Raw genomic sequence first — 22,231 nt, forward strand, 5'->3', positions numbered from 1 at the left:
ACGTGGGGGGAAGGAGACGTGAATGGAAACATGCCGCACAACCATAAAGGAGAAGGAGAAGAGTCACGGGATTCAGATTCCATAGAAAACATGGCTGAAAAATGGGACGGGTGCTCGTTTCAAGACCACACAATGTTTGGTTCTCTCTTTCGCCCCCCAGAAAAACTTTCAAAGCAGGGGTGACTTGGCTGTTATGAGGTCCATCCCTAGCGCATTACTACCACCATAACATCAATCGCTCAAATCCAAAACCTATAAAACAGCTGTCATAGCTGATGCTGACCAATCAGTTGAGATTACGAAACTCTTTCAGAAGGACCCCCCTCCGATCCTCAGCTCCACACTGTTTAGGAAAGGCCCGTGTGGAATAGCACCTGTGTCGAGGCTCTGGGACGAGGCGGCCGTGGCGTGTAAGGGGGCAAACAGGGCCTCACTTTTAAGGGCATATTTGTCCTCGCCGGTTAATCAGGCGAATGAAAGCGGCACATTCTCCCCAGCGCTGGGAAGGAAGAGATGGCATATTTACTAAACATGCCCACAACTGGAGCGACCTGGAGACAGCTCTCTATGGCTCTGTGTGTGTGTGTATTATTGTGCACTACTATGCCCCTGAGAGTGTGTGTGTGTGTGTGTGTGTGTGTGTGTGTGTGTGTGTGTGTGTTTGCTTCTTAGCCCCGCCTTGTCCCATCACCGCTACTTCCTCTGATGAACTATGGCATTGACGAACGCCAAGCTCCGTTGCTGACAGGCAGTTAACAGGAGGAGAACAACATGTAAAGGCATATTTACGAGGTGATCGCTTCAATATAAAGCTTTACATGACAGTTCAAAGGTTGCAAAAATAGACTCTGCTCCCTATCATACATGGTCCAGTCTATGCCACAGCATATACACGACAAGAAGGTTCAATCAACTGTAGGCCATCAGAGGTTAGTGTAGCAAGACGATCACTGTATTGAATTCGATGCAGTAGGCTAATCTCCATCATCGCTACGGTTTGGCAAAAACATTAGTAGGTTACTTTATTTCTGTTCGTCTCACGTTGACACACAGCACGCTATGCATGTATGTACAGTACCAATCAAACGTTTGGACACACCTACTTTTTAAAAATGTTTTATTTTTTACAATTTTCTACATTATAGAATAATAGTGAAGAAATCGAAACTATGAAATACCAAATATGGAATCACTTTTAACAAGGCACACCTGTTAATTGAAATGCAGGTTGAGACAATGCAAAGAGTTTGCAAAGCTGTCATCAAGGCACATATTGGCTACGTTGAAGAATCTCAAATAGAAAATATATATATTGATTTGCTCAACACTTTTTTGGTTACTACATGATTCCATATGTGTTATTTCATTGCTTTGATGTCTTCACTATTCTTCTACAATGTATAAATAAGTAAACAAAGAAAAACCCTGGAATGAGTAGGTGTGTCCAAACTTTTGACTGGTACTGGTACTATATAATGTTTTGTTGCCCTTTTTTGGGGGGGGCTCATTATTCTGGTGTTAGATATGCCGTAATCTGGAAAGACAACAAGTGCATGTTTTACTTCCTCAAAATGCCCTAGGTCGAAGATGACAACTTCTCTTTAAACCTAGAAAATGTCGCGCTGCGGCTTCTGTTTTCTGTTTTTTCTGTCAAAGGTGATCCAATTGCTTTCGAATTTCTTATGCGCAACGCCCATTGGCCAAAACGGCTTCAATGCTATCAATTCCAGACTGATAGCACAGAGTTAATTACGAGGCCCTTGAAAAAGACATTGGATCCCAATTGTTCTGTCCAGTACAGAATTACATTTTGAATGGGAACATGTTGGCACACAGAGACACAAACATTTTCAAAGCAATGGCTAAGTGGAACACCCTACAAAAGTAAGAGTCAACAGTATCACCAATATTCTCACAATTCCTCATGAAACCAGGACAAGGAAAATACCATGTGTTTAGGGAATTTCACAAAATGTAATGGCCCTTTGGAGGGAGGACTGTCGACATACACCGAGTGTATAAAACATTAAGGACACCTGCTCTTTCCATGACATAGACTGACCAGGTGAATCCAGGTGAAAGCTATGATCCCTTACTGATGTCACTTGTTCAATCCACTTCAATCAGTGTAGATGAAGGGGAGGAGACAGGGGTTAAGGCAAAGGAGTGGCCAATCCACAGCTGTTTGCGAGGTGTTAAACCAGAGACTAGCCTTCCTGGGGGCTGCTCAGTGCAGCGTTTAACTACAGACCCCTGACCTCTCGGCCCGTGTGGGCCTCTGAAACAGGCACACCTCCCCCTGACAGTGGCCTATGGGGCCTAAGGCCAGGGTAGGGAGAGGAAGATCCGGGGGGCCAACTCAATAAACTTTTTTTTTTACAGGTTCCTGGAGTTCCTATTGCTGAAGCGCTGGTCTTCTTCTTTCCGTATCTTTCTCAATCTCTCTCTCGCTCACTGTAGTTTGCCTCCTCTCCCATCCAAAAGGCCATAGGATTTTTTTTTTTACTGGCTCCTTAATGCTGGAGGGGTAAATATCCTTCTCTATCCTTCCTGCTCTCCCTCCGCCCTTTCCCTCCCTCCTGCCTCTACCCCAAGCCAAGAGAAACATTACAATGAGTACACTTGAGTGGTTCATATTTCCCAGGAAAAATGTAATTTGTGCCACGCGTGTACTTGGACCGAGACCACAGCAAGGTCTTTATATATAAATGCAAAAAGGCAGAGCTGGAAGTCTTTCCTTTTCATACATCTCCCATTTTGACTGAATGAAAAGGAAAAAGATGACATTATAACATGAATTAGAGCGGTAAACAGCTATTCGTTCCAGACAATCTGACATACTTGCCGGGGTAGTAAATTGAATATTATATGCACATATTTTTTGGCAATCTCTTCCTGCTTCCTATGGTCGGAAAATGTCAAAACAATAGTGGTTCGCTGTGGCAAAATTATACTGTGCATTTAAAAGCTCACAGATTTATAAAACTCACCTACGTTTTGGCCTCGAACAAAACGCAGCATATTTCCTTGGTCAACATTGTGATTTAACCTATCAATCTCTGATCAGCAGAGGCCAGGCGTACACTTGCGTCATTGAGTCTTTACATGGAGTCGTAATGCTATTAAAATAGCAACAGCTTTGTTGATGCATTCTTCTGGGTGTCCTTGATAATAAAACATCTTTGCAACAACAAATATGGGGTCATAAATCTTTGGTGGGGAACAGGGCAGAAGAACAACCACAACAGGTGTTAAGAGGAAGCCATTTATCTTCCTGCTTGGAAAACAAATTATATTATGGTGTTTTTTTGTGGTTTTCTTTCTCCCCCTCCATAATATCAATGTTATTTCAAAGTATTTCCACCTACAGATTGAGCATACGAGGCATTTTGATATTTCAAAGTCATACATTGGTTTTGGATGGCTGGTAATGTTAAGCAACCTTTACTGTTTCCTCAAATAAATCTAAATCAAATGTTATTGGTCGCAGACACATGGTTAGCAGATGTTAATGCGATTGTAGTGAAATGCTTGTGCTTCTAGGTCCGACCGTGCAGTAATATCTAACAAGTAATCTACCAATTTCACTTGTTGGAAGCAGCCACTCAATGTTAGTCATGGCTGTTTAACAGTCGGATGGCCTTGAGATAGAAGCTGTTTTTCAGTCTCTCGGTCCCAGTTTTAATGCACCTGTACTGACCTCGCCTTCTGGATGATTGCGGGGTGAACAGGCAGGGGCTCGGGTGGTTGTTGTCCTTGATGATCTTTTTGGCCTTCCTGTGACATCGGGTGGTGTAGGTGTCCTAGAGGGCAGGTAGTTTGCCCCCGGTGATACCTTGTGCAGACCGCACTACTCTCTGTAGTGCACTATGGTTGTGGGCGGAGCAGTTGCCGTAACAGGCGGTGATACAGCCCGATAGGATGCTCTCGATTAAGCATCTGTAAAAGTGTGTGAGTGTTTTTGGTGACAAACCCAAAATTCTTCAGCCTCCTAAGGTTGAAGAGGCGCTGCTGCGCCGTTTGGAGGGTACTATGGTGTTAAATGCTGAGCTGTAATCGATGAACGGCCTTCATACATATTCCTCTTGTCCAGATGAGTTAGGGCAGTGTGGTTGCGTCGTCTGTGGACGGCATTTGATTATAAGGAATTCTAGGTCAGGTGAACAAAAGGACTTGAGTTCCTGTATGTTGTTATAATCACACCACAACTCGTTAATCATAAGGCATACACCCCCGCCCTTCTTCTTACCAGAGAGATGTTTGTTTCTGTCGGTGCGATGAGTGAAGAACCCGGGTGGCTGTACCGGCTCTGATAACGTGTCCCGAGTGAGGCATGTTTCTGTGAAACAGAGAATGTTTCAATCTCTGATGTCTCTCTGGTAGGCAACCCTTGCTCGAATTTCGTCTACCTTGTTGTCAAGAGACTGGACATTGGCATACTTGAGCGATGTGCCCGTCTACGGAGCCTGACCAGAAGACCGCTCCGTCTGCGGAGCCATTGTTTTGGTACGCCTACTGGGATCCGATCCATTGTCCTGGGTGGTGGTCCAAACAGAGGACCCGCTTCGGGAGAGTCGTATTCTTGGTCGTAATGTTGGTAAGTTGACGTTGCTCTTATATCCAATAGTTCTTCCGGGCTGTATGTAATAAGACTTAAGATTTCCTGGGGTAACAATGTAAGAAATAATACATTGAAATAAACTAAATACTGCATAGTTTCCTAAGAACGCGAAGCGAGGCGACCATCTCTGTCGGCGCCATCAGAACGTCCACAACACATGGTGGATATTTTGACAGCAGGGGATTTCGTGGATAAATTACCTTCTGTAAACAGGAAATCTATGAAATGTGGTTCCACCTAATCAACCACAATGTCCCCACAGTAGGCCAATGTGATGTCCTCACAATGTCCCCATACTGGGCATATATGATGTCCCCACAATGTACCTCTGCCCATTTATGAGTAAACCAAGTTCACAGAGTCCTCTGGAAAACTGAGAGCCCCTTATTGACGTGCGTCCTCTCCGTGACACCCGTGCAATCTCCCTCAGGCTAACATGGGAAACAATGCTGATTCCTAGTAAAGAAGCCTCCTCTATCAAAGCTAAATGAGCCAACAGGTCTCCACCAGGCTGAAGGATTTGGCCTCTCTCTGACTCGGGACATGTGATGGAGTACATAAATCCTCGGGTTCTTCCTGTCAGGGCTTGATCATAAAAAAAGAGAAAAAGAAAAGCGTCACTCTTCCCTCCGGACTAGCAGCAATCCCTCTTTATGACAACACAATGCAATTACAGTATCAAATGTTACTTTGTTGGACGGCTGAAGGCGGATGGTGAAGGCAGGAGCAGTGCTGATGGACGGGTATGGTGGTTAGGGGGTGTAAACTTGGGGAAAACAGATGTCACGCTGGGCAGGAACCTGCCGGGTGGAAGACGTGATTTTAACAGGGCTTCTGGCTCGGAGCTGACATGACAACAACTGCCAGTCTTGTCACTCTACCAGTCCATTCAACCTCACCCTATCAAGACTTGGGATGCAAAAGGGTCTTTAGATGAGAAACACAAAATTAGGCAACACTTCACATTAATGACACTGTTGCAACTTTGTGTGAAGTGTAAGCCAAAATCATATTCTCTCCTCACAAAGTCGGACAACTAACGCAAGACTCAATGCTTAGTAATGTCCTTGCTCATTCTCTTAAGAGTTCCTAGTACTTCAGTTGGCAGAGAGAGGAGAGAGGGGGAGAAGGCTGTGTGTGAGAGAAATATGACTCGGCAAACCGGCCTCCAATTTCAATAAGAGCCCGGACGATTTACAAGGGCCCCTCATCGAGCTTGTTCCCCTGAAGCGTGGGCTTGATACACAACCGATGCCCATCCACCATGGCACGCCTCACCGCCCTCTGCAGAAATCCCGCCGTGCCAAGACAAATACCCCCGCTCAGTAGCATTTCAAACAGATGCATAGCACCACGGCAGGCTTTTATGACCAGTCATGCCAGGAGTATTCACCCTCAGGAGAGCTATAGTATATTTAGTTTTGACAAGATGCCTTTAAGCACTCCATTCCACCTATATATCCCACCTTATGGCCACCAAAACACACTGGACCACAAGAGGGGGGGTTACCGAGAATGAACCTGAAAACAGAGATAGCAAACTTTCCACTGGGAGGTGAAAGCTCTATCCCAAACACCCTGTTGTAAAACGCAACACCTGATACCGAGGGATCGGTTTCCAGCGCATACCTTCTCCAGGTGCCTGCTCTAAGCTGCTTTTGGGTGGGGGAAATATGGAGGGAAGGAGGGAGGAGAAAGGAGGGTGGGGGTACATGTTTTCAACAGATCTCTTCAAATCCCTAAAAGGTCATGTAGAGAAGCAAATTCCTCGACAGCTGTGTTCCTCTGATCAGATCTCCAGGAGAATAGCCAGAGAAAAGTTAGTGGCCAAAAGGTCCTAGACACAGAATTGACAAATCCTCTTCATAATACCCATGTGGCCTTGCAACCACATTTTGATCGACAGGAACATTTTGGACAACTGGAGTTGATTTCATAGCCACTGAAGGATGTGTCATCATTAAACCACCAAAAGCATGAAAAACATCTTGACAGGTAGTAGGGCTTGTCAGGGCTTCACCGGCACTGCACTGTTTCTCTGTCAAGACAACGTGCTTCACACCCCAGCCCAAAGTCAAGAGACAAGCCTGTCACACAATGGAGTGTTTGTGTGCTCGCTGCGAGTCCGCCAGCTGTGCGATCACGAGGCCCTTGACACAGCACAGACATAAAACAGACAGTGGAAGGCGAACAACATCTCCTTGCGAACGCTGGCCACCGCTCTCTTATTTCCTGTAAGCGTTAAAAGCTTAAAACAATAACAACGAGGAGAGAGAGAGAGAGAGACTTTCACCTCAATATTTTTCTCCCCATGTTTAACTTGACTTTACGGTCTCCGTGTTGGGTTTTGACTTAGCCGATTTTTCTCGGACAGTCCGGCTCTTGCCAGGGTGGCCAACCATGAATCAGGTAGCATGCCTTCGATAAATCTCACTTGAAGGAATTGATTCAGACCTGGACTAAAATCCTCAATCATTTTGTCTAATAAAAAAACAATTTGCCGCCACCCATGAATAAATGGTAGAATTGTTCCTGGACGTGTCCATTTCATTTGATATAAAAACACATACGGCCACTAGTGCTGATATTCTTACATTCAATATCACATTCTCAATACTAATCACAATGGGGTGAAATCCTAACTTGAGATCTGCATATGTGTAACTTAGATTTTTGCGTAAACTACGCATTGATGTCAATGGGAGATGAGCCCCAGAATCGTTATTACATTACAACGTGTATTACATTCTGCATCATCTATGTATTCTAACGTAAAATGACTTATTATAGAGTACGTGTTGTTTATTTGCAACCATAAATTAGTACTGTTTGTCTCACCTCTGCTCCGGAGTACTTTTCCGTTCGGGTCACCAGGTCATCCAGACACAGGTCCTGGTCCACGGGCATGCTGCGGAGCTGCAGCGCGAAGATCTCCCGTCGCGTGGGGCCGTCCGGTAGAGGGACGTACACTATCCGGTCCAGTCGACCCGGACGCATCAGGGCCTAGGCAACAGAAGTGAGGGAGATGAGCTGTTAGTCATGTGTGTGATTGTCTCTGCTGCTGGGTGACAAACATCCCTTTGAGGATGGAGTCTTCATCAATCAATCAATCAATCAATCAATCAATAAAGACATCTTTCCACCTATCCTTCTCTCTTACTCCCTCCCTCCATCTCTCTTGTTAGGAACCTGAGACGAGAAAAATTCCAAGCACTGATTGCAGGTGTGGTAAACTTGCCCAGAAGCAAGGCCTGATTTGCACAATTGACCTCAGCTCAAATCAAGCGTGAAGATTATTATTCCAAATGGAGGCCGTGTGCAGTCTCAGGAGGGCCACATCCAATCAAAGTCCACACCATACGCCGGTTTCCAAGGCACAGAAAAACAACACTGGATGAAAGAATGCACATTGTTTACCATGTGAAACAGAAGAAAGGAAATCGCAGGTGAATATTCGTTCTAACACATCGTCTTGCAGTGGAGGTAAGAATACTGTTTTGGTTTATCTCCGAGAAAGAAAAGGTGAAGGGAACTATTCTGAACTAGTTTGTTAGGAAGGCATTTAAGTCTTTCAATATTGACTGAAGGCCGTCATTGCTCTTGGAAAGGAAGTTAACATGGCTAAACACAGCCGGATCATCAGTCGCAGGGGGCAAACAGAATAGCTTTCCTCCCCACAACCTAGTGCACGGGTAGGCAACTAGATTTAGCTGCGGGTCAATTTTTGTTTGGAGCGAATAGTCGGGTCTGGAAAATAATTATAATAATTTGTACACTGCAAATTGACCACAACTAATCCTCAACAGAGATGAATTTTGAAAATAACAAACATTTCATATCTCGATTACATTGTGACAAGATCACGTCTCTTTTTTATTTGTGGGAATACTTGGGAACAGATTTTCTCAATTAAACTCAAAGCTAAATTCCAATTCTTTTACCAAAAACTAAAATCCCCCCAAAAACATATAAAAATATGTTGCCGACCCAAAAATATCCCTCCAACCACTGCGGTCTCTCTTCCCTGATGTCACAGAGGGACAGTTGGCTGCTCAGCACAGACAGACAGACGGGCCTGCAGAGGCGGAAGTAATGTCTGTGCCTCTGGTGAGCAGTGACCTAGCCCACAGCCTTTCAATTGTTTGTTTACGTCCTCGTCACATCCCCTGCTATAACCTTCTGGATACACAAAGGACTTTCAAGCCCAGAGACTTCCTTCCTATATGTACATATTTCAAATCTGTCTGCGCTTCCCTGTGCGGAACGTTTGCAAATGGGAGGAGATTTGTTGTTGACGTAACCATAACAGTCTGGCTAACAAATTAACGATGTATCACGAGAGGATCATTTTTTGTTGTTGTTGGGTTGTCCAGATTCCTCCACTTGGATCCGCCCTGCTGTGCGCTACCAACATGAATAGGAAGACAACAATGTCACTGTGATTAGGATGGGGGAGATGAACAGGCCCCAGGGCCACTGCCAAAGGAAAATAATAAAGGTCCATGCTGGCTAAGGGCCAGAGTAGCTTGACAACGTGTGTCTGGAACAAAAACACGTGAGGCTGTCTCTTCTTTGTCATCGCTCTTCCCACAGGGGAGACAGAGGAGGGGGGGGGGCTGTGGTTGATTGTCGCCGAAGTGCGTACTCCGCTCCACTGTGGACGTGCCAGGGACACTTCCGGAGTTGATCTCCCTGGAAGTATGTGGCGGCCGCATGCCAGAGCAAACTTGCCGACCCCTCACACACACACGCACACGCACACACACACACACACACACACACACACACACACACACACACACACACACACACACACACACACAGCCTCCACAATACAACTAGCCTAACAGGACACACCGGGGAGAACTGAGTGTTAAGATGATCGAGCTCAACATGCTAAATCCATTTACGTTCGTTAACCCTAGATGTGGCTTGCAACAGATTATCTGGGTATTTCCTACAAGCAAAGTTGCACGCTTGCTCTACCATAAAAAAACACACATTCACGCGTGTACAAAAAGCTACACATGCACACACCCAACTATCCAGGTGCTCACACAAACAGACCCAACTCTGGGCTTTTGAGACTGCTAAACTCATTTGACTTCCCTGGAGGCAAAGGTATTTTTTTCTGGTCCACTCAGGAAGCACAGGGGCCAATCCATCACTTAACAAGATACACTTCCTGTTTTCAAGGATCCGGCGGGTGGGGGGGGCAGGACCCCAAAAGAAAAATACTTGGCTTGGCATGTCGGGAAACCGTTGACGGGCTCTTTCGTAACGCCATCCTTCCACCTGAAGCCTTGGCTTGACAGCAGAAAGACAGTGATGGAGGGGGGGACGAGGGGGGGACAGAGGCAGGGGGTATAAAGATAGCTGGAGCAGAGGACACTGACAAAATCCACTATAACCTCAGGCTAACAACTCTCAAAACGTCACAGACAAGAAACACTGCAGTTATTGTTGAATAAGGTACCTATATTCAAAGTATGAGGTTATCACAGTGGCCCATACTCTTCTCTGAGTTAACTATGAAGAGAAATAGTCCCACTGATCATGAACCTCTGCATCTCAACATGGTGACATCAGATGGGAACGTTCCACCAAATACTTCAAAATACTTTGCAATCGCAGAAAAAAAGTCAGGATACAGTATAGTGGCTTCAGTCCGCCAGGATCAAAACCGGTTGAAAAAAAAGCCTCGCCCGCTCGCTGCCAGCCAAGTTTCACTGCCGATAACAACAGTAATCATTCCAGGGATTGCGATCCTCCTCGAGGATATAACGACAGATGACTTCCTATCTCTGAAGGCCACTACCTCTCTGTAACATTTCTTTAGACATAGAGTACCAGTCAAAAGTTTGGACACATCTACCCTTTCAAGGGTTTTTCTTTATTTTTTTAAAACTATTTTCTGCATTGCAGTATAATAGTGAAGACATCAAAACTATGAAATAACACATATGGAATCATGTAGTAACCAAAAAAGTGTTGAACAAATGCACTGTAGGCCTACTGAACCTTTCCAAATCATGTCCAAGAAATTGAATTTACGACTAGTGGAGTCCAAGTTGTAGAAACATCTCAATGGAAACAGGATGCACCTGAGCTCAATTTCGAGTCTCATAGCAAAGGGTCTGAATACTTACGTAACTAATGTATTTCCATTTTTAAAAACGTATAAACGTGCAAAAATCTTTAAAAATCGCTTTGTCATTATGGGGTATTGTGTGTAGATTGATGAGGATTTTTATTTATTTAATACATTAAAGCCTTATTCAAAAATGTAACAACATTTGGAAAAAGTCAAGGAGTCTGAATACTTTCCGAATGCACTGTATGTGGTTCAGTAGGCCTACAGTATATGTGGTTCAGCAGGCCTATATGTGGTTCAGTAGACCTACAGTATATGTGGTTCAGTAGGCTTATAAGTGGTTCAGTAGGCCTATATGTGGTTCAGTAGGCTTATACGTGGTTCAGTAGGCTTATAAGTGGTTCAGTAGGCTTATAAGTGGTTCAGGAGGCCAATAAGTGGTTCAGTAGGCCTATATGTGGATCAGTAGGCCTATATGTGGTTCAGTAGGCCTATACGTGGTTCAGTAGGCCTATACGTGGTTCAGTAGGCCTATATGTGGTTCAGTAGGCCTATATGTGGTTCAGTAGGCCTATACGTGGTTCAGTAGGCCTATATGTGGTTCAGTAGGCCTATATGTGGTTCAGTAGGCCTATATGTGGTTCAGTAGGCTTATATGTGGTCCATTGCAGGAATCAAACTCACAATCCTGGTGCTACCATGCATCATGCTCCAATCAACTGAGCCATCAAATCCACATACAGAATCCTTTTTTCATGCCACATCCTTTTTTCCCCTTCTTCTTTGAAAGGGACATTTCCCCACGCTGGTTGGCTGGCTGAGACATTAGTGGAGTCTGTTCCCTGCCTCAAAGGCATCCGCTCTATGTGGTTTCCTAAACCTGTCAGTCTGCAATCCGCAGAGGCCCCGGTGACTCACTCCCTTCCACGGTGGAGATACATGGGCCACCCTGCAACTATGCTGGCCGGGGACACTACAGAGATAAAGTGGGAGCACAACAACGCACACCGTGCAGCTAGTCCACACCATCAGACCAGGGGGGTGCATAGGAGCTGGTGTCTTCAGGGAGGGCAGGGGACAGGAGTGGGGGGCAGGCGGTAGGAGTCACCCAATAACATTGTGGAGAGGGTTACAAAAGAGAGAGAGAGGCAGAGGAAGGGAGAATTGTGGATCAGATCAAAAATATTAGAGGCTTTCAGTCTGATTAGAGGCTTTCAGTCTGATTTTACACTGTTTGGGACAGGCGAGGCCACGATGTCCAAGAAGGGATTGCTCTGGTACCTGTTAACACCCCTTATGGCACCTGCTGCCCCAATCACAGTCTGTTGTAGAATGTTTACATCTAGCCATTGTGAGTAGATCTTGCAGGACCAAAACCACAGGATGCGTTGGTTCACAGCTGACCACAAACACCTGTCATGTTCCTTGGTCTGTCGTAGAGTGTTTGGGAATTAACGGAAGCACCACGTTAACATAGGCCCCTCTTTTAGGAGGTGTGTGTGTGTGTGTGTGTGTGTGTGTGTGTGTGTGTGTGTGTGACAGGTGCGGTTCACTGTCACATACCGGGTGCGGACCAGGTGAGAGGGTGGGCTGGTAGGATGGTAGCAGCTGCATCCCACTTATGGGGATGCCTCCTAGGGGGGGACGGGGGAGGTCCGAGCTAATATGGGCACAGCTGCTGGGTGTGTAGTTAAATTGCCAGGCTCTAAAACAACCCCCTGAGCACCTCACAACTCTTGCAACACTCACACAAAATGGCCGCTGTCAAAAAGTGTCTACATTTATTTGGATAGGACACAAAAATAGCCAAGACAAACGTTAAACACAGAAATGAAGGGACATGTGGGTTAAGTGGGAGTGAGCCACCCCCCCCCAAAAAAAGGTGAAGAAAAGGAGAGGAAATTAGGCTGAGCCCCGTTGAAATGTCAGGTCACTGGAGCCCGGAATAAAATAGCAGTAAAACGGCTGCCATAAAATACATGTATGTTTGCTTACCAGAGAGGTGTATCCTGTGAGCTGTCCCGTCCACAGTTCACAGTTGAATTATAAGGGGATTGCGTTAGGTGTAAACTATCAATTTCTGGTTTCCACAATCCGTCAGAACCCATAAAGTGGCCTGGTTTGACGTGGTGGCCCTTGCTCCGGCCAACTCGTTACCAGCGCCTCCCCTCTCAAAATGTCAGAAATATTTATCTCGTCTTTCACTACTCTGCCTTGCTTCTTTCTCTGTTCACCCACCTCTCCCTCTCTCTCGGTCTTGTCAAACAAAAATGCTTTCAGTGCCCCCCCCCACTCAAAACGGTCCCCCTTTTTTACAGTACCAGCCTTCTTCTGTGGGGTATGGGGGATGATGGACGAAAGCAAGGCCTTCAGAATTTCATTTAACAAGCGGAAGTCCAGTGACAACAAATAGAGCGGCTCTGGGGGTGCTGGGAACAGGGGCTGCTGGGAACAGGGGGTGCTGGGTACAGGGGGTGAAGGAAATATCTTCACAGCTGTGAATAGTTGCAGCCTCTTCCCCCCCCGTATCCCCCTCCCCTCCCAGTGGCTCCCCCATAATGATAACCAAACATAAAAAAATACATTTAGTACAAGTGCTGCAGGTTGCACTTCACCATCCTCTCAGCCACAGACCCCCCCCGTGGAAACGTACCCCCGCCTCCCCCTTACAAGTTCTAAATTAGAGGGTTGACAGTCCCCTATGGTGTGTGCAGAACTGCCACTCCAGCCAGACCTGTCACATGACCCTGCAGACAGACGGACACAACCACAGATGTCTTTTCCCCCATCTCCCCTCCTTTTGGTACATTCAAGTTCCTCATAACTTCTGTCACACTGCAATGTCCCGTTGTATGCCTCAGCTTGTGACCTAGTGTGTGTGTGTGTGTGTGTGGGTTGGGGGGGGTGGAAGAGTGTGGGGGGGGCTTCGGGGAGAAATTAAACGACTATTCATAAAACTGACTGCTGAAAGAAATGTACCGACTGTTTTTGAGATATGCAAATAACGAGGAAAAGCTCTCAAACCGAAGTACAGAGAATCTGACTGTCAAGTTTTAAGTTTTTATGGTCACATGCACAACTACAGTGAAATGCCATTCTTGCTGGCTCTTTCCCAACAATGCGGTAATACGTCAAACACGAGAAAGTAAGTAAGCTATATACAGCGTCAGTTCCAGGGTCAGCGCCAATACCATGTTTACAATGTGCATGGATACTGGAGTGGGAGGGTTAAATATCATTTGGCATGGCAAACTGAACAAAATATAACTACGCACCTGAGGTCCCAAATGCCAAGCGGAGTCACAAGCTGCATGAGGGGTGAAGATCTAACGAGGGGGAGAGGCGAGAGGGGTGGCCACCCCGCCAAGACTGCTAATAGGGCATGGGAAGAAGGAGGAAGTGCTGTTGTGGGGGACGTGGACCGGGCCTGGAGAAAGGGGTGGGGTGGGGGTGACCCAGCTCTCCCCAACCCACCCTGCTCTCCCTTCCCCTCCAGCCAGACTGCAGGTGCCAGCCCACCTCAGGGTCCCCGCCAGGCTCTCATTATGCCCGGTGCCATTCAGCTGGCTCCTAACACGCAACCCTGAGCGCATTGTGTTTCTCTGGCGGCCCTTGTCCTCCTCCTCCTTCTTTCTGTCATGTAGGAGTGATGGAAAAAGAGGACTTTTAAGAGTAGGAGTTCAAGGGGTTTTCTTTTTCTTCATTTGGTGTTTTAATATGAAGGCTTCAGGTGTTCTGTAGTCTCGGTGGCTATCACCTTGGTTTGCATTTGTTTTTGTCTTTCACACCAGCACTCCCTCATGCTCCCAGACACCATTATCATCACAGTAATCACCGGCATCAGACACAGGTCAGCCTGCTGGCAGGGTGCTGAAAGAATCACCTCAGCTTCCTGAATACACACACACTCAATAGTTTCGAAAACATACCTGTAAAACACACACAGCCTCAAGCTTGCACACACACACACACACACACACACACACACACACACACACACACACACACACACACACACACACACACACACACACACACACACGCACGTGCTCTCACTCACATCGAGGCCTACTTACGTGCATACACACAGAGAGACGAACATAAACACACACATTGCTGAGTGACGAGGCTGACTCAGTCGGATCAGTTTCCACTTCCGTGAAATATAAACATTAGCTTGTTTACCCTTTACCCCAGCGGGATTCAAACTTTTTTAACAGGGACCCCATTTTTTCTGCACTCATTTCTGGGGAACCGATTTTTTTAGCAAGACATTCTCGCGACCCCACCCCAAATCTAATGGCACAACCTTAAAATAGGTTAAGTTTGATTTTTACATTAACAAATAACATTCAATTCATTATATTTTTCAAATTAAAAGAAACAAATAAATACATTTACTCCATAAACCTGGTCTTTTCTCAAAAACGTTTGTATATTGTCCCACACAATAATCTGTACTCTTCAATTTTTGTGTCTTATAAAAAAAACATGTATTTCATTTTGACGACTCCACTGCAGTTCCCCCACGAACCCACCAGGGGTCATGACCCCGGCTTTGAATATCACTGCTTTATCCCAAGCTGAGACGATGGTGGGGAGGGAGTCCTGGGCGTGTGTGTGTGAGATAGAGAGTGCGAGAGTGAGAGATGACATAAAGAGTACTCTTTCTCCCTCTCCATAATCCTTCCATCCTGTCCCCCTCCTTTGGTCTGGCAGGTGCCCATGAGCACCAATTGAGTCGGCCAGGCAAGGACAGGGGTTGACGGGGGGACAGGGGGAGCATCCAAAGAGGTGGGTACCTGTGGATGTAGGAGGCAGAAGGGGGTGGGTGGGGGCAACTAAACCGGGAAACACTGTCAACAGGCTTAATTAAGAAAAAAGAATATCTGGGCTATATCTAGCTCTCAAAATAGCAATTAGATGCCCCAGTGTTTGAACACCCAGAAAAAGAGAGAGGGAGAGAGAGAATGAAAGAGATAAAAAAAAATCCCCCTACATGTGAAGACCTGTGTTTGGATTTCGAGGTAGACAAGGTCATCCTCTCCCTTTTCTCAATGTCTTGGCCCCGTAATCAGACCCTGCGCGAGGGCGACGAAACCTGTTTTTGTCACAACGGAGTGCCCACTTGGTTTACATGCCCATTGTGTACACAACACCTCTGCCCTTCTCCTGCCCCCCCCATGCTCCTCCCAAACACACCCCACCAACCTCCATCTTCCACCTGAACAAACCGCCCACTTACGTGTCTAGCTATTCCCCCACCACACACCATCCCACCCCATGCCACCAACCAGAGAACCTGCCCCCCTTTCCAAAACCGCGCAATATCATTGGCAGAGTGTTGCTCCGTACATCCGTACAACACTCAGTATGTTTGTAATTGTGTACCCTATCATTCCGGCTGGTAATCCCTACCAGCTGCCTCCCTCCCCCGTTTTTCATGGCCCACTCCAACCCTCTCTCCCCCCGCACTGCAGAAACACTGAAGCTCCACTCCAAGTGTGTTCAACGGGCCCCGGTGGATACACCCTGTTGACAGTGCCAAGCCTTTTATGCACTGAAAACACAGTATTCCCTTTCAGACACAGAGAGGATGGGGGGGGAGTGTGTTGTGGAGGGGAAGGAGGGGATCAAGGACAGCACCTTGACAGACTCCAAACTTCAAAATCTCTTTCCTCATCTCTTCAAGTAGAGAGCAAGAAGGAGAGAGTGAATTGAGAGAGAAGCACAACAAAAAATGTACGCACAAAAGAGTGCATAATTAGGACAGGATATGGTAGGAGAGGGAGCTCTGGGGTAAAAAGAAAAAGAAAAAAAGAAGCAGGCTGGCTGGGGTCGCTTTCCCAGAAAGCCAAGCTGCGATACCCGACCCGTTTGAATGGAAACCAGATAATCTGTTAACACAAGGAATGGCCCAGATCCTGCCTGCAGACTGACATAGATAGGTTGGTTCCTGTTCCATTCCGCTGCGGTAGCAGTGTGTGCTTGCAGCGTTGCCGAGGCAACCGGGTGTTCCGGCCAAACTCTTCTCCCCACAGATGGGAGGGCAGGAGGCGTAAAAACAACAGGTGGAACTTCCAGACAGGCACAGTAGGGGCACCTCACAAACCGAACACTGTGGTGGTGGTGGTGGTGGTGGTGGGGCAAAACATACAGCAGGCGGAATAAGTTGAAGACCCCATCCAGCACTGTGCCTTGCTATACTAGCCATGTTACTCCTGTCATATCAAGTACGGAGAACAAAAATTAATATCAGTAAAGGTACAATTTACATCTTCATTTCTTTCCTCTATTTTTCACTTTGCTAAGTTCCATTGCTGTTATTTTGTGCAAAATAATGTTGGTTAAAGTTGCTCAAGCCTGCGACCGACTGTTCATGCATTCAGCTCCCCAACCCTTCCACATACTGACACGGATGAAAAGACAACACCAATCGTAGAGTAGTAGGTTTGTCGATTTGCCTCCGGTGTGCGTGGGGTAGCAGCCGAATGTCATGGCACTGTAAGGATCAAGTTTGGTTGGCATCCATTGAGTGGCCCATGGTACCATAAAGCTATTATTTACAATGGCCTTAACAACTATATAGGTTCCCGCTGAGGTTAACAGGAGGCCATGCCACTAAATCAAGCTGTGCAAAGGTAGCTTTTTCAGCCTCTTTCTCCTAACCACATTAATATTTTAAGAGCTGTGCCCATTATGCAGGATTAGGCAGCCGCCCAGAGCTAAACTGACCAAGACGCACCTCCAACAACACTTTAAATAATTCTGCCCCAAAACAATGAAAACTTCTCTCACCCAGCGGTATATGGGCTATTAAGGTGAGCGTTGATGCTGCCCCATGATAAGAAGTGCCCACTTTGCCAAAGGCAAGGGCGCAAAATATGCATCTCATCCATTCCCAGCGCCGCCACATGGTGCGGTTGGAGTAACGCAGGGCTGTGGCGCTCCACCAAAGCTCCGTCAAAGTCATCTAACATGAATCACGTAGCCTATACGTTAGAAAGAGTATATACATCTACTGTACAAAACATTAACAACACATGACAGACTGACCAGGTATGAATGCTGGTGAAAGCTATGATCCCTTATTGATGTCACTTGCTAAAGCCACTTCAATCAGTGTAGATGGGAAAAAATAATGATTTTTAAGACTTGAGACAATTAAGACATGGATTGTGTATGTGTGCCATTCAGAGGGTGAACGGGCAAGACAAAATATTTACACCAGCTTGCGAAAGTATCATTGGATTTACACAACATAACTACCACTTTGAAGATGCAAAATATTTGTCATTGTGAAACAAACAAGACATTATACAAAAAAAGCAGAACTTGAGCGTGAATAACTATTCACCCCCCCCTCAATAGTTTGTATAGACACCTTTTGCAGCAATTACAGCTGCAAGTCTCTTGGGGTATGTGTCTATAAGCTTGGCACATCTAGCCACTGGGATTTTTGCCCATTCTTCAAGGTAAAACTGCTCTTGCTCCTTCAAGTTGGATGGGTTCCGCTGATGTACAGCAATCTTTAAGTCATACCACAGATTCTGAACTGGATTCAGGTCTGGGCTTTGACTAGGCCATTCCAAGACATTTAAATGTTTCCCCTTAAACCACTCAAGTGTTGCTTTAGCAGTATGCTTAGGGTCATTGTCCTGCTGGAAGGTGAACCTCTGTCCCAGTCTCAAATCTCTGGAAGACAAACAGGTTTTACTCAAGAATTTCCCTGTATTTAGAGCCATCCATCATTCCTTCAATTCTGAAAGTTCTTCAAAAAGTTACCCAGTCCCTGTTGATGAAAAACATCACCACATCATGATGCTGCCACCACAATGCTTCAATGTTGGGATGGTGTTCTCGGGGTGATGCAAGGTGTTGGGTATGCGCCAGACATAACATTTTCCTTGATGGTCAAAAAGCAAAAATGCAGTCTCAACTGACCAGAGTACCTTCTTCCATATGCTTGGGGAGTCCCTCACATGCCTTTTGGCGAACACCAAACATGTTTGCTTATATTTGTCTTTAAGCAACGGCTTTTTTCTGGCCACTCTTCCATAAAGCCCAGCTCTGTCGAGTGTACGGCTTAAAGTGGTCCTATGGACAGATACTCAAATATCCACTGTAAAGCTTTGCAGCTCCATCAGGGTTATCTTTGGTCTCTTTATTGCCACTCTGTTCAACGCCCTCCTTGCCTGGTCCGTGAGTTTTGGTGGGCGGCCCTCTCTTGGCATTTAATGGTGCTCCATGGGATATTCAAAGTTTTGGATATTTTTTTAGAACCCAACCCTGATCTGTACAACTTTTAATTTTTTAAAAAATGTATTTAATTTGACCTCTTTTTCACCCCAATTTCGTGGTATCCAATTGTTTTAGTAGCTACTATCTTGTCTCATCGCTACAACTCCCGTACGGGCTCGGGAGAGACGAAGGTTGAATGTCATGCGTCCTCCGATACACAACCCACACAGCTTCTTAACACAGCGCGCATCCAACCAGGAAGTCTGCCACACCAATGTGTCGGAGGAAACACCGTGCACCTTGGTTAGCGTGCACTGTGCCCGGCCCGCCACAGGAGTCACTGGTGCGCGATGAGACAAGGATATCCCTACAGGCCATGCCCTCCCTAACCCGGACGACGCTAGGTCAATTGTGCGTCACCCCACGAACCTCCCGGTCGCGGCCGGTTATGACAGAGCCTGGGCGCGAACCCAGGGTCTCTGGTAGTACAGCGCCCTTAACCACTGAGCCACCCGGGAGGCTGATCTGTACAACTTTTAAAAATAAAGTCTACCCCTAATCTTAGTCCATGTATCTTATTATGTGATTTGTTAAGCCATATTTTACTCCTGAACTAATTTAGGCTTGCCTAAACAGAGGCTGAATAATTATGCAACGACTATATTTGAGTGATATATTTTTTATTAATCTTTAAAAAATGTTTTCTTCAACTTTGACAGAGTATTTTGAGCAGATTGTTGACAAAAAAAGACAATTATATTTTAATCATATTAATCCCACTTTGTAATATAATAGATTGTGAAGAAATCTGGCAAGGCACTGTAAAATTCAACTAATGCGAGTACACCGGACTCTATCATATGGACACATTGATAGGCCTCCACCGTGAGCCATTTGCAGCTAAAGAAATGAGCGCATGGAACTCAGAGTTAGAAGTTACTTGGCATATAGACTATCGTCAACTAAGTAAAAAAAAAAAATAAAGCTGACAAATAAAAACAGTAGAAAATATCCTGATGAAAATTCAGGTTCTTTCAATCACATTCATCTATCTACTCCGCCTGTCTGCCTCCCTTTCTATCTGTCTTGACTTGAGCTATCGTTAGTGAAGTCCAACATTGTATCAAATCAATCAACTGGGTTAATCCCAAAGCTGTCAATAGTGAACTTGCAACATTGTATCAACTTGCCTATTCCTGGCAATCAGAGTTTCCTGTGCCAGTGAGCTCGGGACATACAGCTGTTTTTACGCTATGGAAAACTGTTCAGGCATTTTATGACATTTCCACTGGATATATGGGATCCTCAGAGAATGATATTTTGCTCTTTCACACCATGGCTTGATGACTATCGAGGGAGAGTGTGGGAAAGATTTTTCAAATACTATGAGGGACAATTAGCCTGTCATTCGCAATGGATGTTAAAAAAAACAGACTTTGTTAACTTACTGTGTGAGGTGAAGAAATAATTACTGAGAAGCTCAGTAGGGGTGGTCAGAAATCAGACATCCCCAAATGGGCACTTTGCGCACAACAGGCCAGGAATCCTACTTTATGAATTATCAAGAGATATGCGTCTATATCGTCGCCACCCATCCCTCCCTTTCTTCTTGTCTCAACATTTCAAATTATAGTCAAGACACATTATCTTTACACATATTTTAGATGCTTTTCACCGACAGCCTCAACTCAATCAGCTAGGCCTATTGCCATGCATGCTCTGTCAGGTATCAGGACTATATAGCCAATGCAACTACAAACCACACGGATAGGCATTCATAAAAGTGCATTGCGGGGCGACACTGTATAGCCTAGGTTACTATTCTACTTTTTGGGGACAACAATTCTTTTTGGGCTAGTCTAGAGCGGCATATCGGCCAGGAACGGGCCATCCTGAGACTTTACAACAAGGAACAAATAAATGCAATAAATGCCTAACACTTGACCCTCGTTGTATCCCAGCCTCTATGTGATCATCACATATCTGAGCATGTGAAAAAGAAAAGCATCTACAGAGCCCGTTTCCCTGCCTCCACCTCCGCTCCCCTGCTTCAAGAGCAAGGCGACGCAACATTCTGCACCGTACGGGTTCAAACATCCCCTTCCTCCAAAGGGGAAGCAATTTCATTGTGTTCTCTGAGATAATTGCCAATCCTTTAAATGAAAGGGTTTTCTTGGTGCTGTGGTAATTACTAGATGCGCAGCAAGGGTCTGGTGAAGGGAAGAAAACATGACAGGCAGGTATTAAAATCCAGAGGGCGGGACAGGAAGGAAGTTGAGAGAGGGATGTGTTGAAAGAGAGAGAGAGAGGGAAGGAGGGAGAGGCGTGCTGTGCACCAGGGCTGGTCCTGTTTAGCCACCGTTTGGGGTTGAGGGAGGACATGTTTATGGTCGGAGGGTTGGGCCTTTTTTGATCCGGGTAAGCAACCCTCTGCCAAATGCTGAAGACACATCTGCTCCCGAACCCTCCTTTGCAGTGGAACATGATTTATGTGGTGATCATTGACCTCTTTCCTAAATCATTGATCTTTTTTTAGGAACTTCCCATTGAAATATAATGCAGCTAAGAGACGATTACGAGCACAAAAAGAGAATTCCTTAACAATTTGATGTGCACAATACGAGTTCACAGGATCTTGACAGACAGTGTTTTACTGATGCCATTGCTACATCTCTACACTACTGACTTCAAGGTCTGGAGGACAACTCCAGCCCGAAACGTTTTGAAGTAGACTAAGAGTAAGGATACAAATGCAAACAGAAGAGTTAACAGAAAAGAGCCCTGTGAAACAAATTGAAAATATGGTCGTGGATTGGTGCTAGATATATACCACTGTGGGGAGAATGGGGGTTGGAACAGGAATTGGGATGGGTCTAGGAAAAGTGCGCAATGAGGAAAGGACATGGATGGTGGGGCACGGAGACCATGGATGTGGGGATCAGGAAGGCAATGCTGAATCACAGCTGAGGGGAGGAGGGCACGAAAGAGCCTCACTGGGTGTGCGGCACCAGCTGTTGTCTTATTGTGCCCTGTCATTCAGAGTGATTTGCACCTCTCGCTCTCTTGATTTCGTACCCCTTCACTCTCTACTTGCCCTCTCGCTCCTCCACTTTTCTTCCACCTCCCTTTCTGTCTATCCTAAACCAAACCGTCTGTCACCAACGTTTCTTTTCATCAAGGACAACTCGATGGCATTAGATAGTTTTCCTTATAACATGGCTAGCATGACCAGCATATTCCGATACATAGATTACAAGGTCATTCATTCCAAAAAA

The 22,231-nt window shown here is 45.8% G+C and overlaps 1 protein-coding gene across 2 annotated transcripts in view; it reads right to left on the minus strand.

The window, feature by feature from the left end:
• Positions 1 to 22,231, minus strand: part of spata5 (spermatogenesis associated 5) — a 129,848-nt gene that overhangs the window by 14,079 nt on the left and 93,538 nt on the right. For both annotated transcript variants that reach the window (XM_035744525.2, XM_035744526.2), the window contains exon 16: positions 7,460 to 7,624. In XM_035744525.2, the coding sequence (XP_035600418.1) occupies positions 7,460 to 7,624 (165 nt within the window). The remainder of the gene's footprint in view (positions 1 to 7,459; positions 7,625 to 22,231) is intronic.

This window comes from Oncorhynchus keta, chromosome 30, assembly GCF_023373465.1.
Source record: "Oncorhynchus keta strain PuntledgeMale-10-30-2019 chromosome 30, Oket_V2, whole genome shotgun sequence".
Classification (NCBI taxonomy): domain Eukaryota; kingdom Metazoa; phylum Chordata; class Actinopteri; order Salmoniformes; family Salmonidae; genus Oncorhynchus; species Oncorhynchus keta.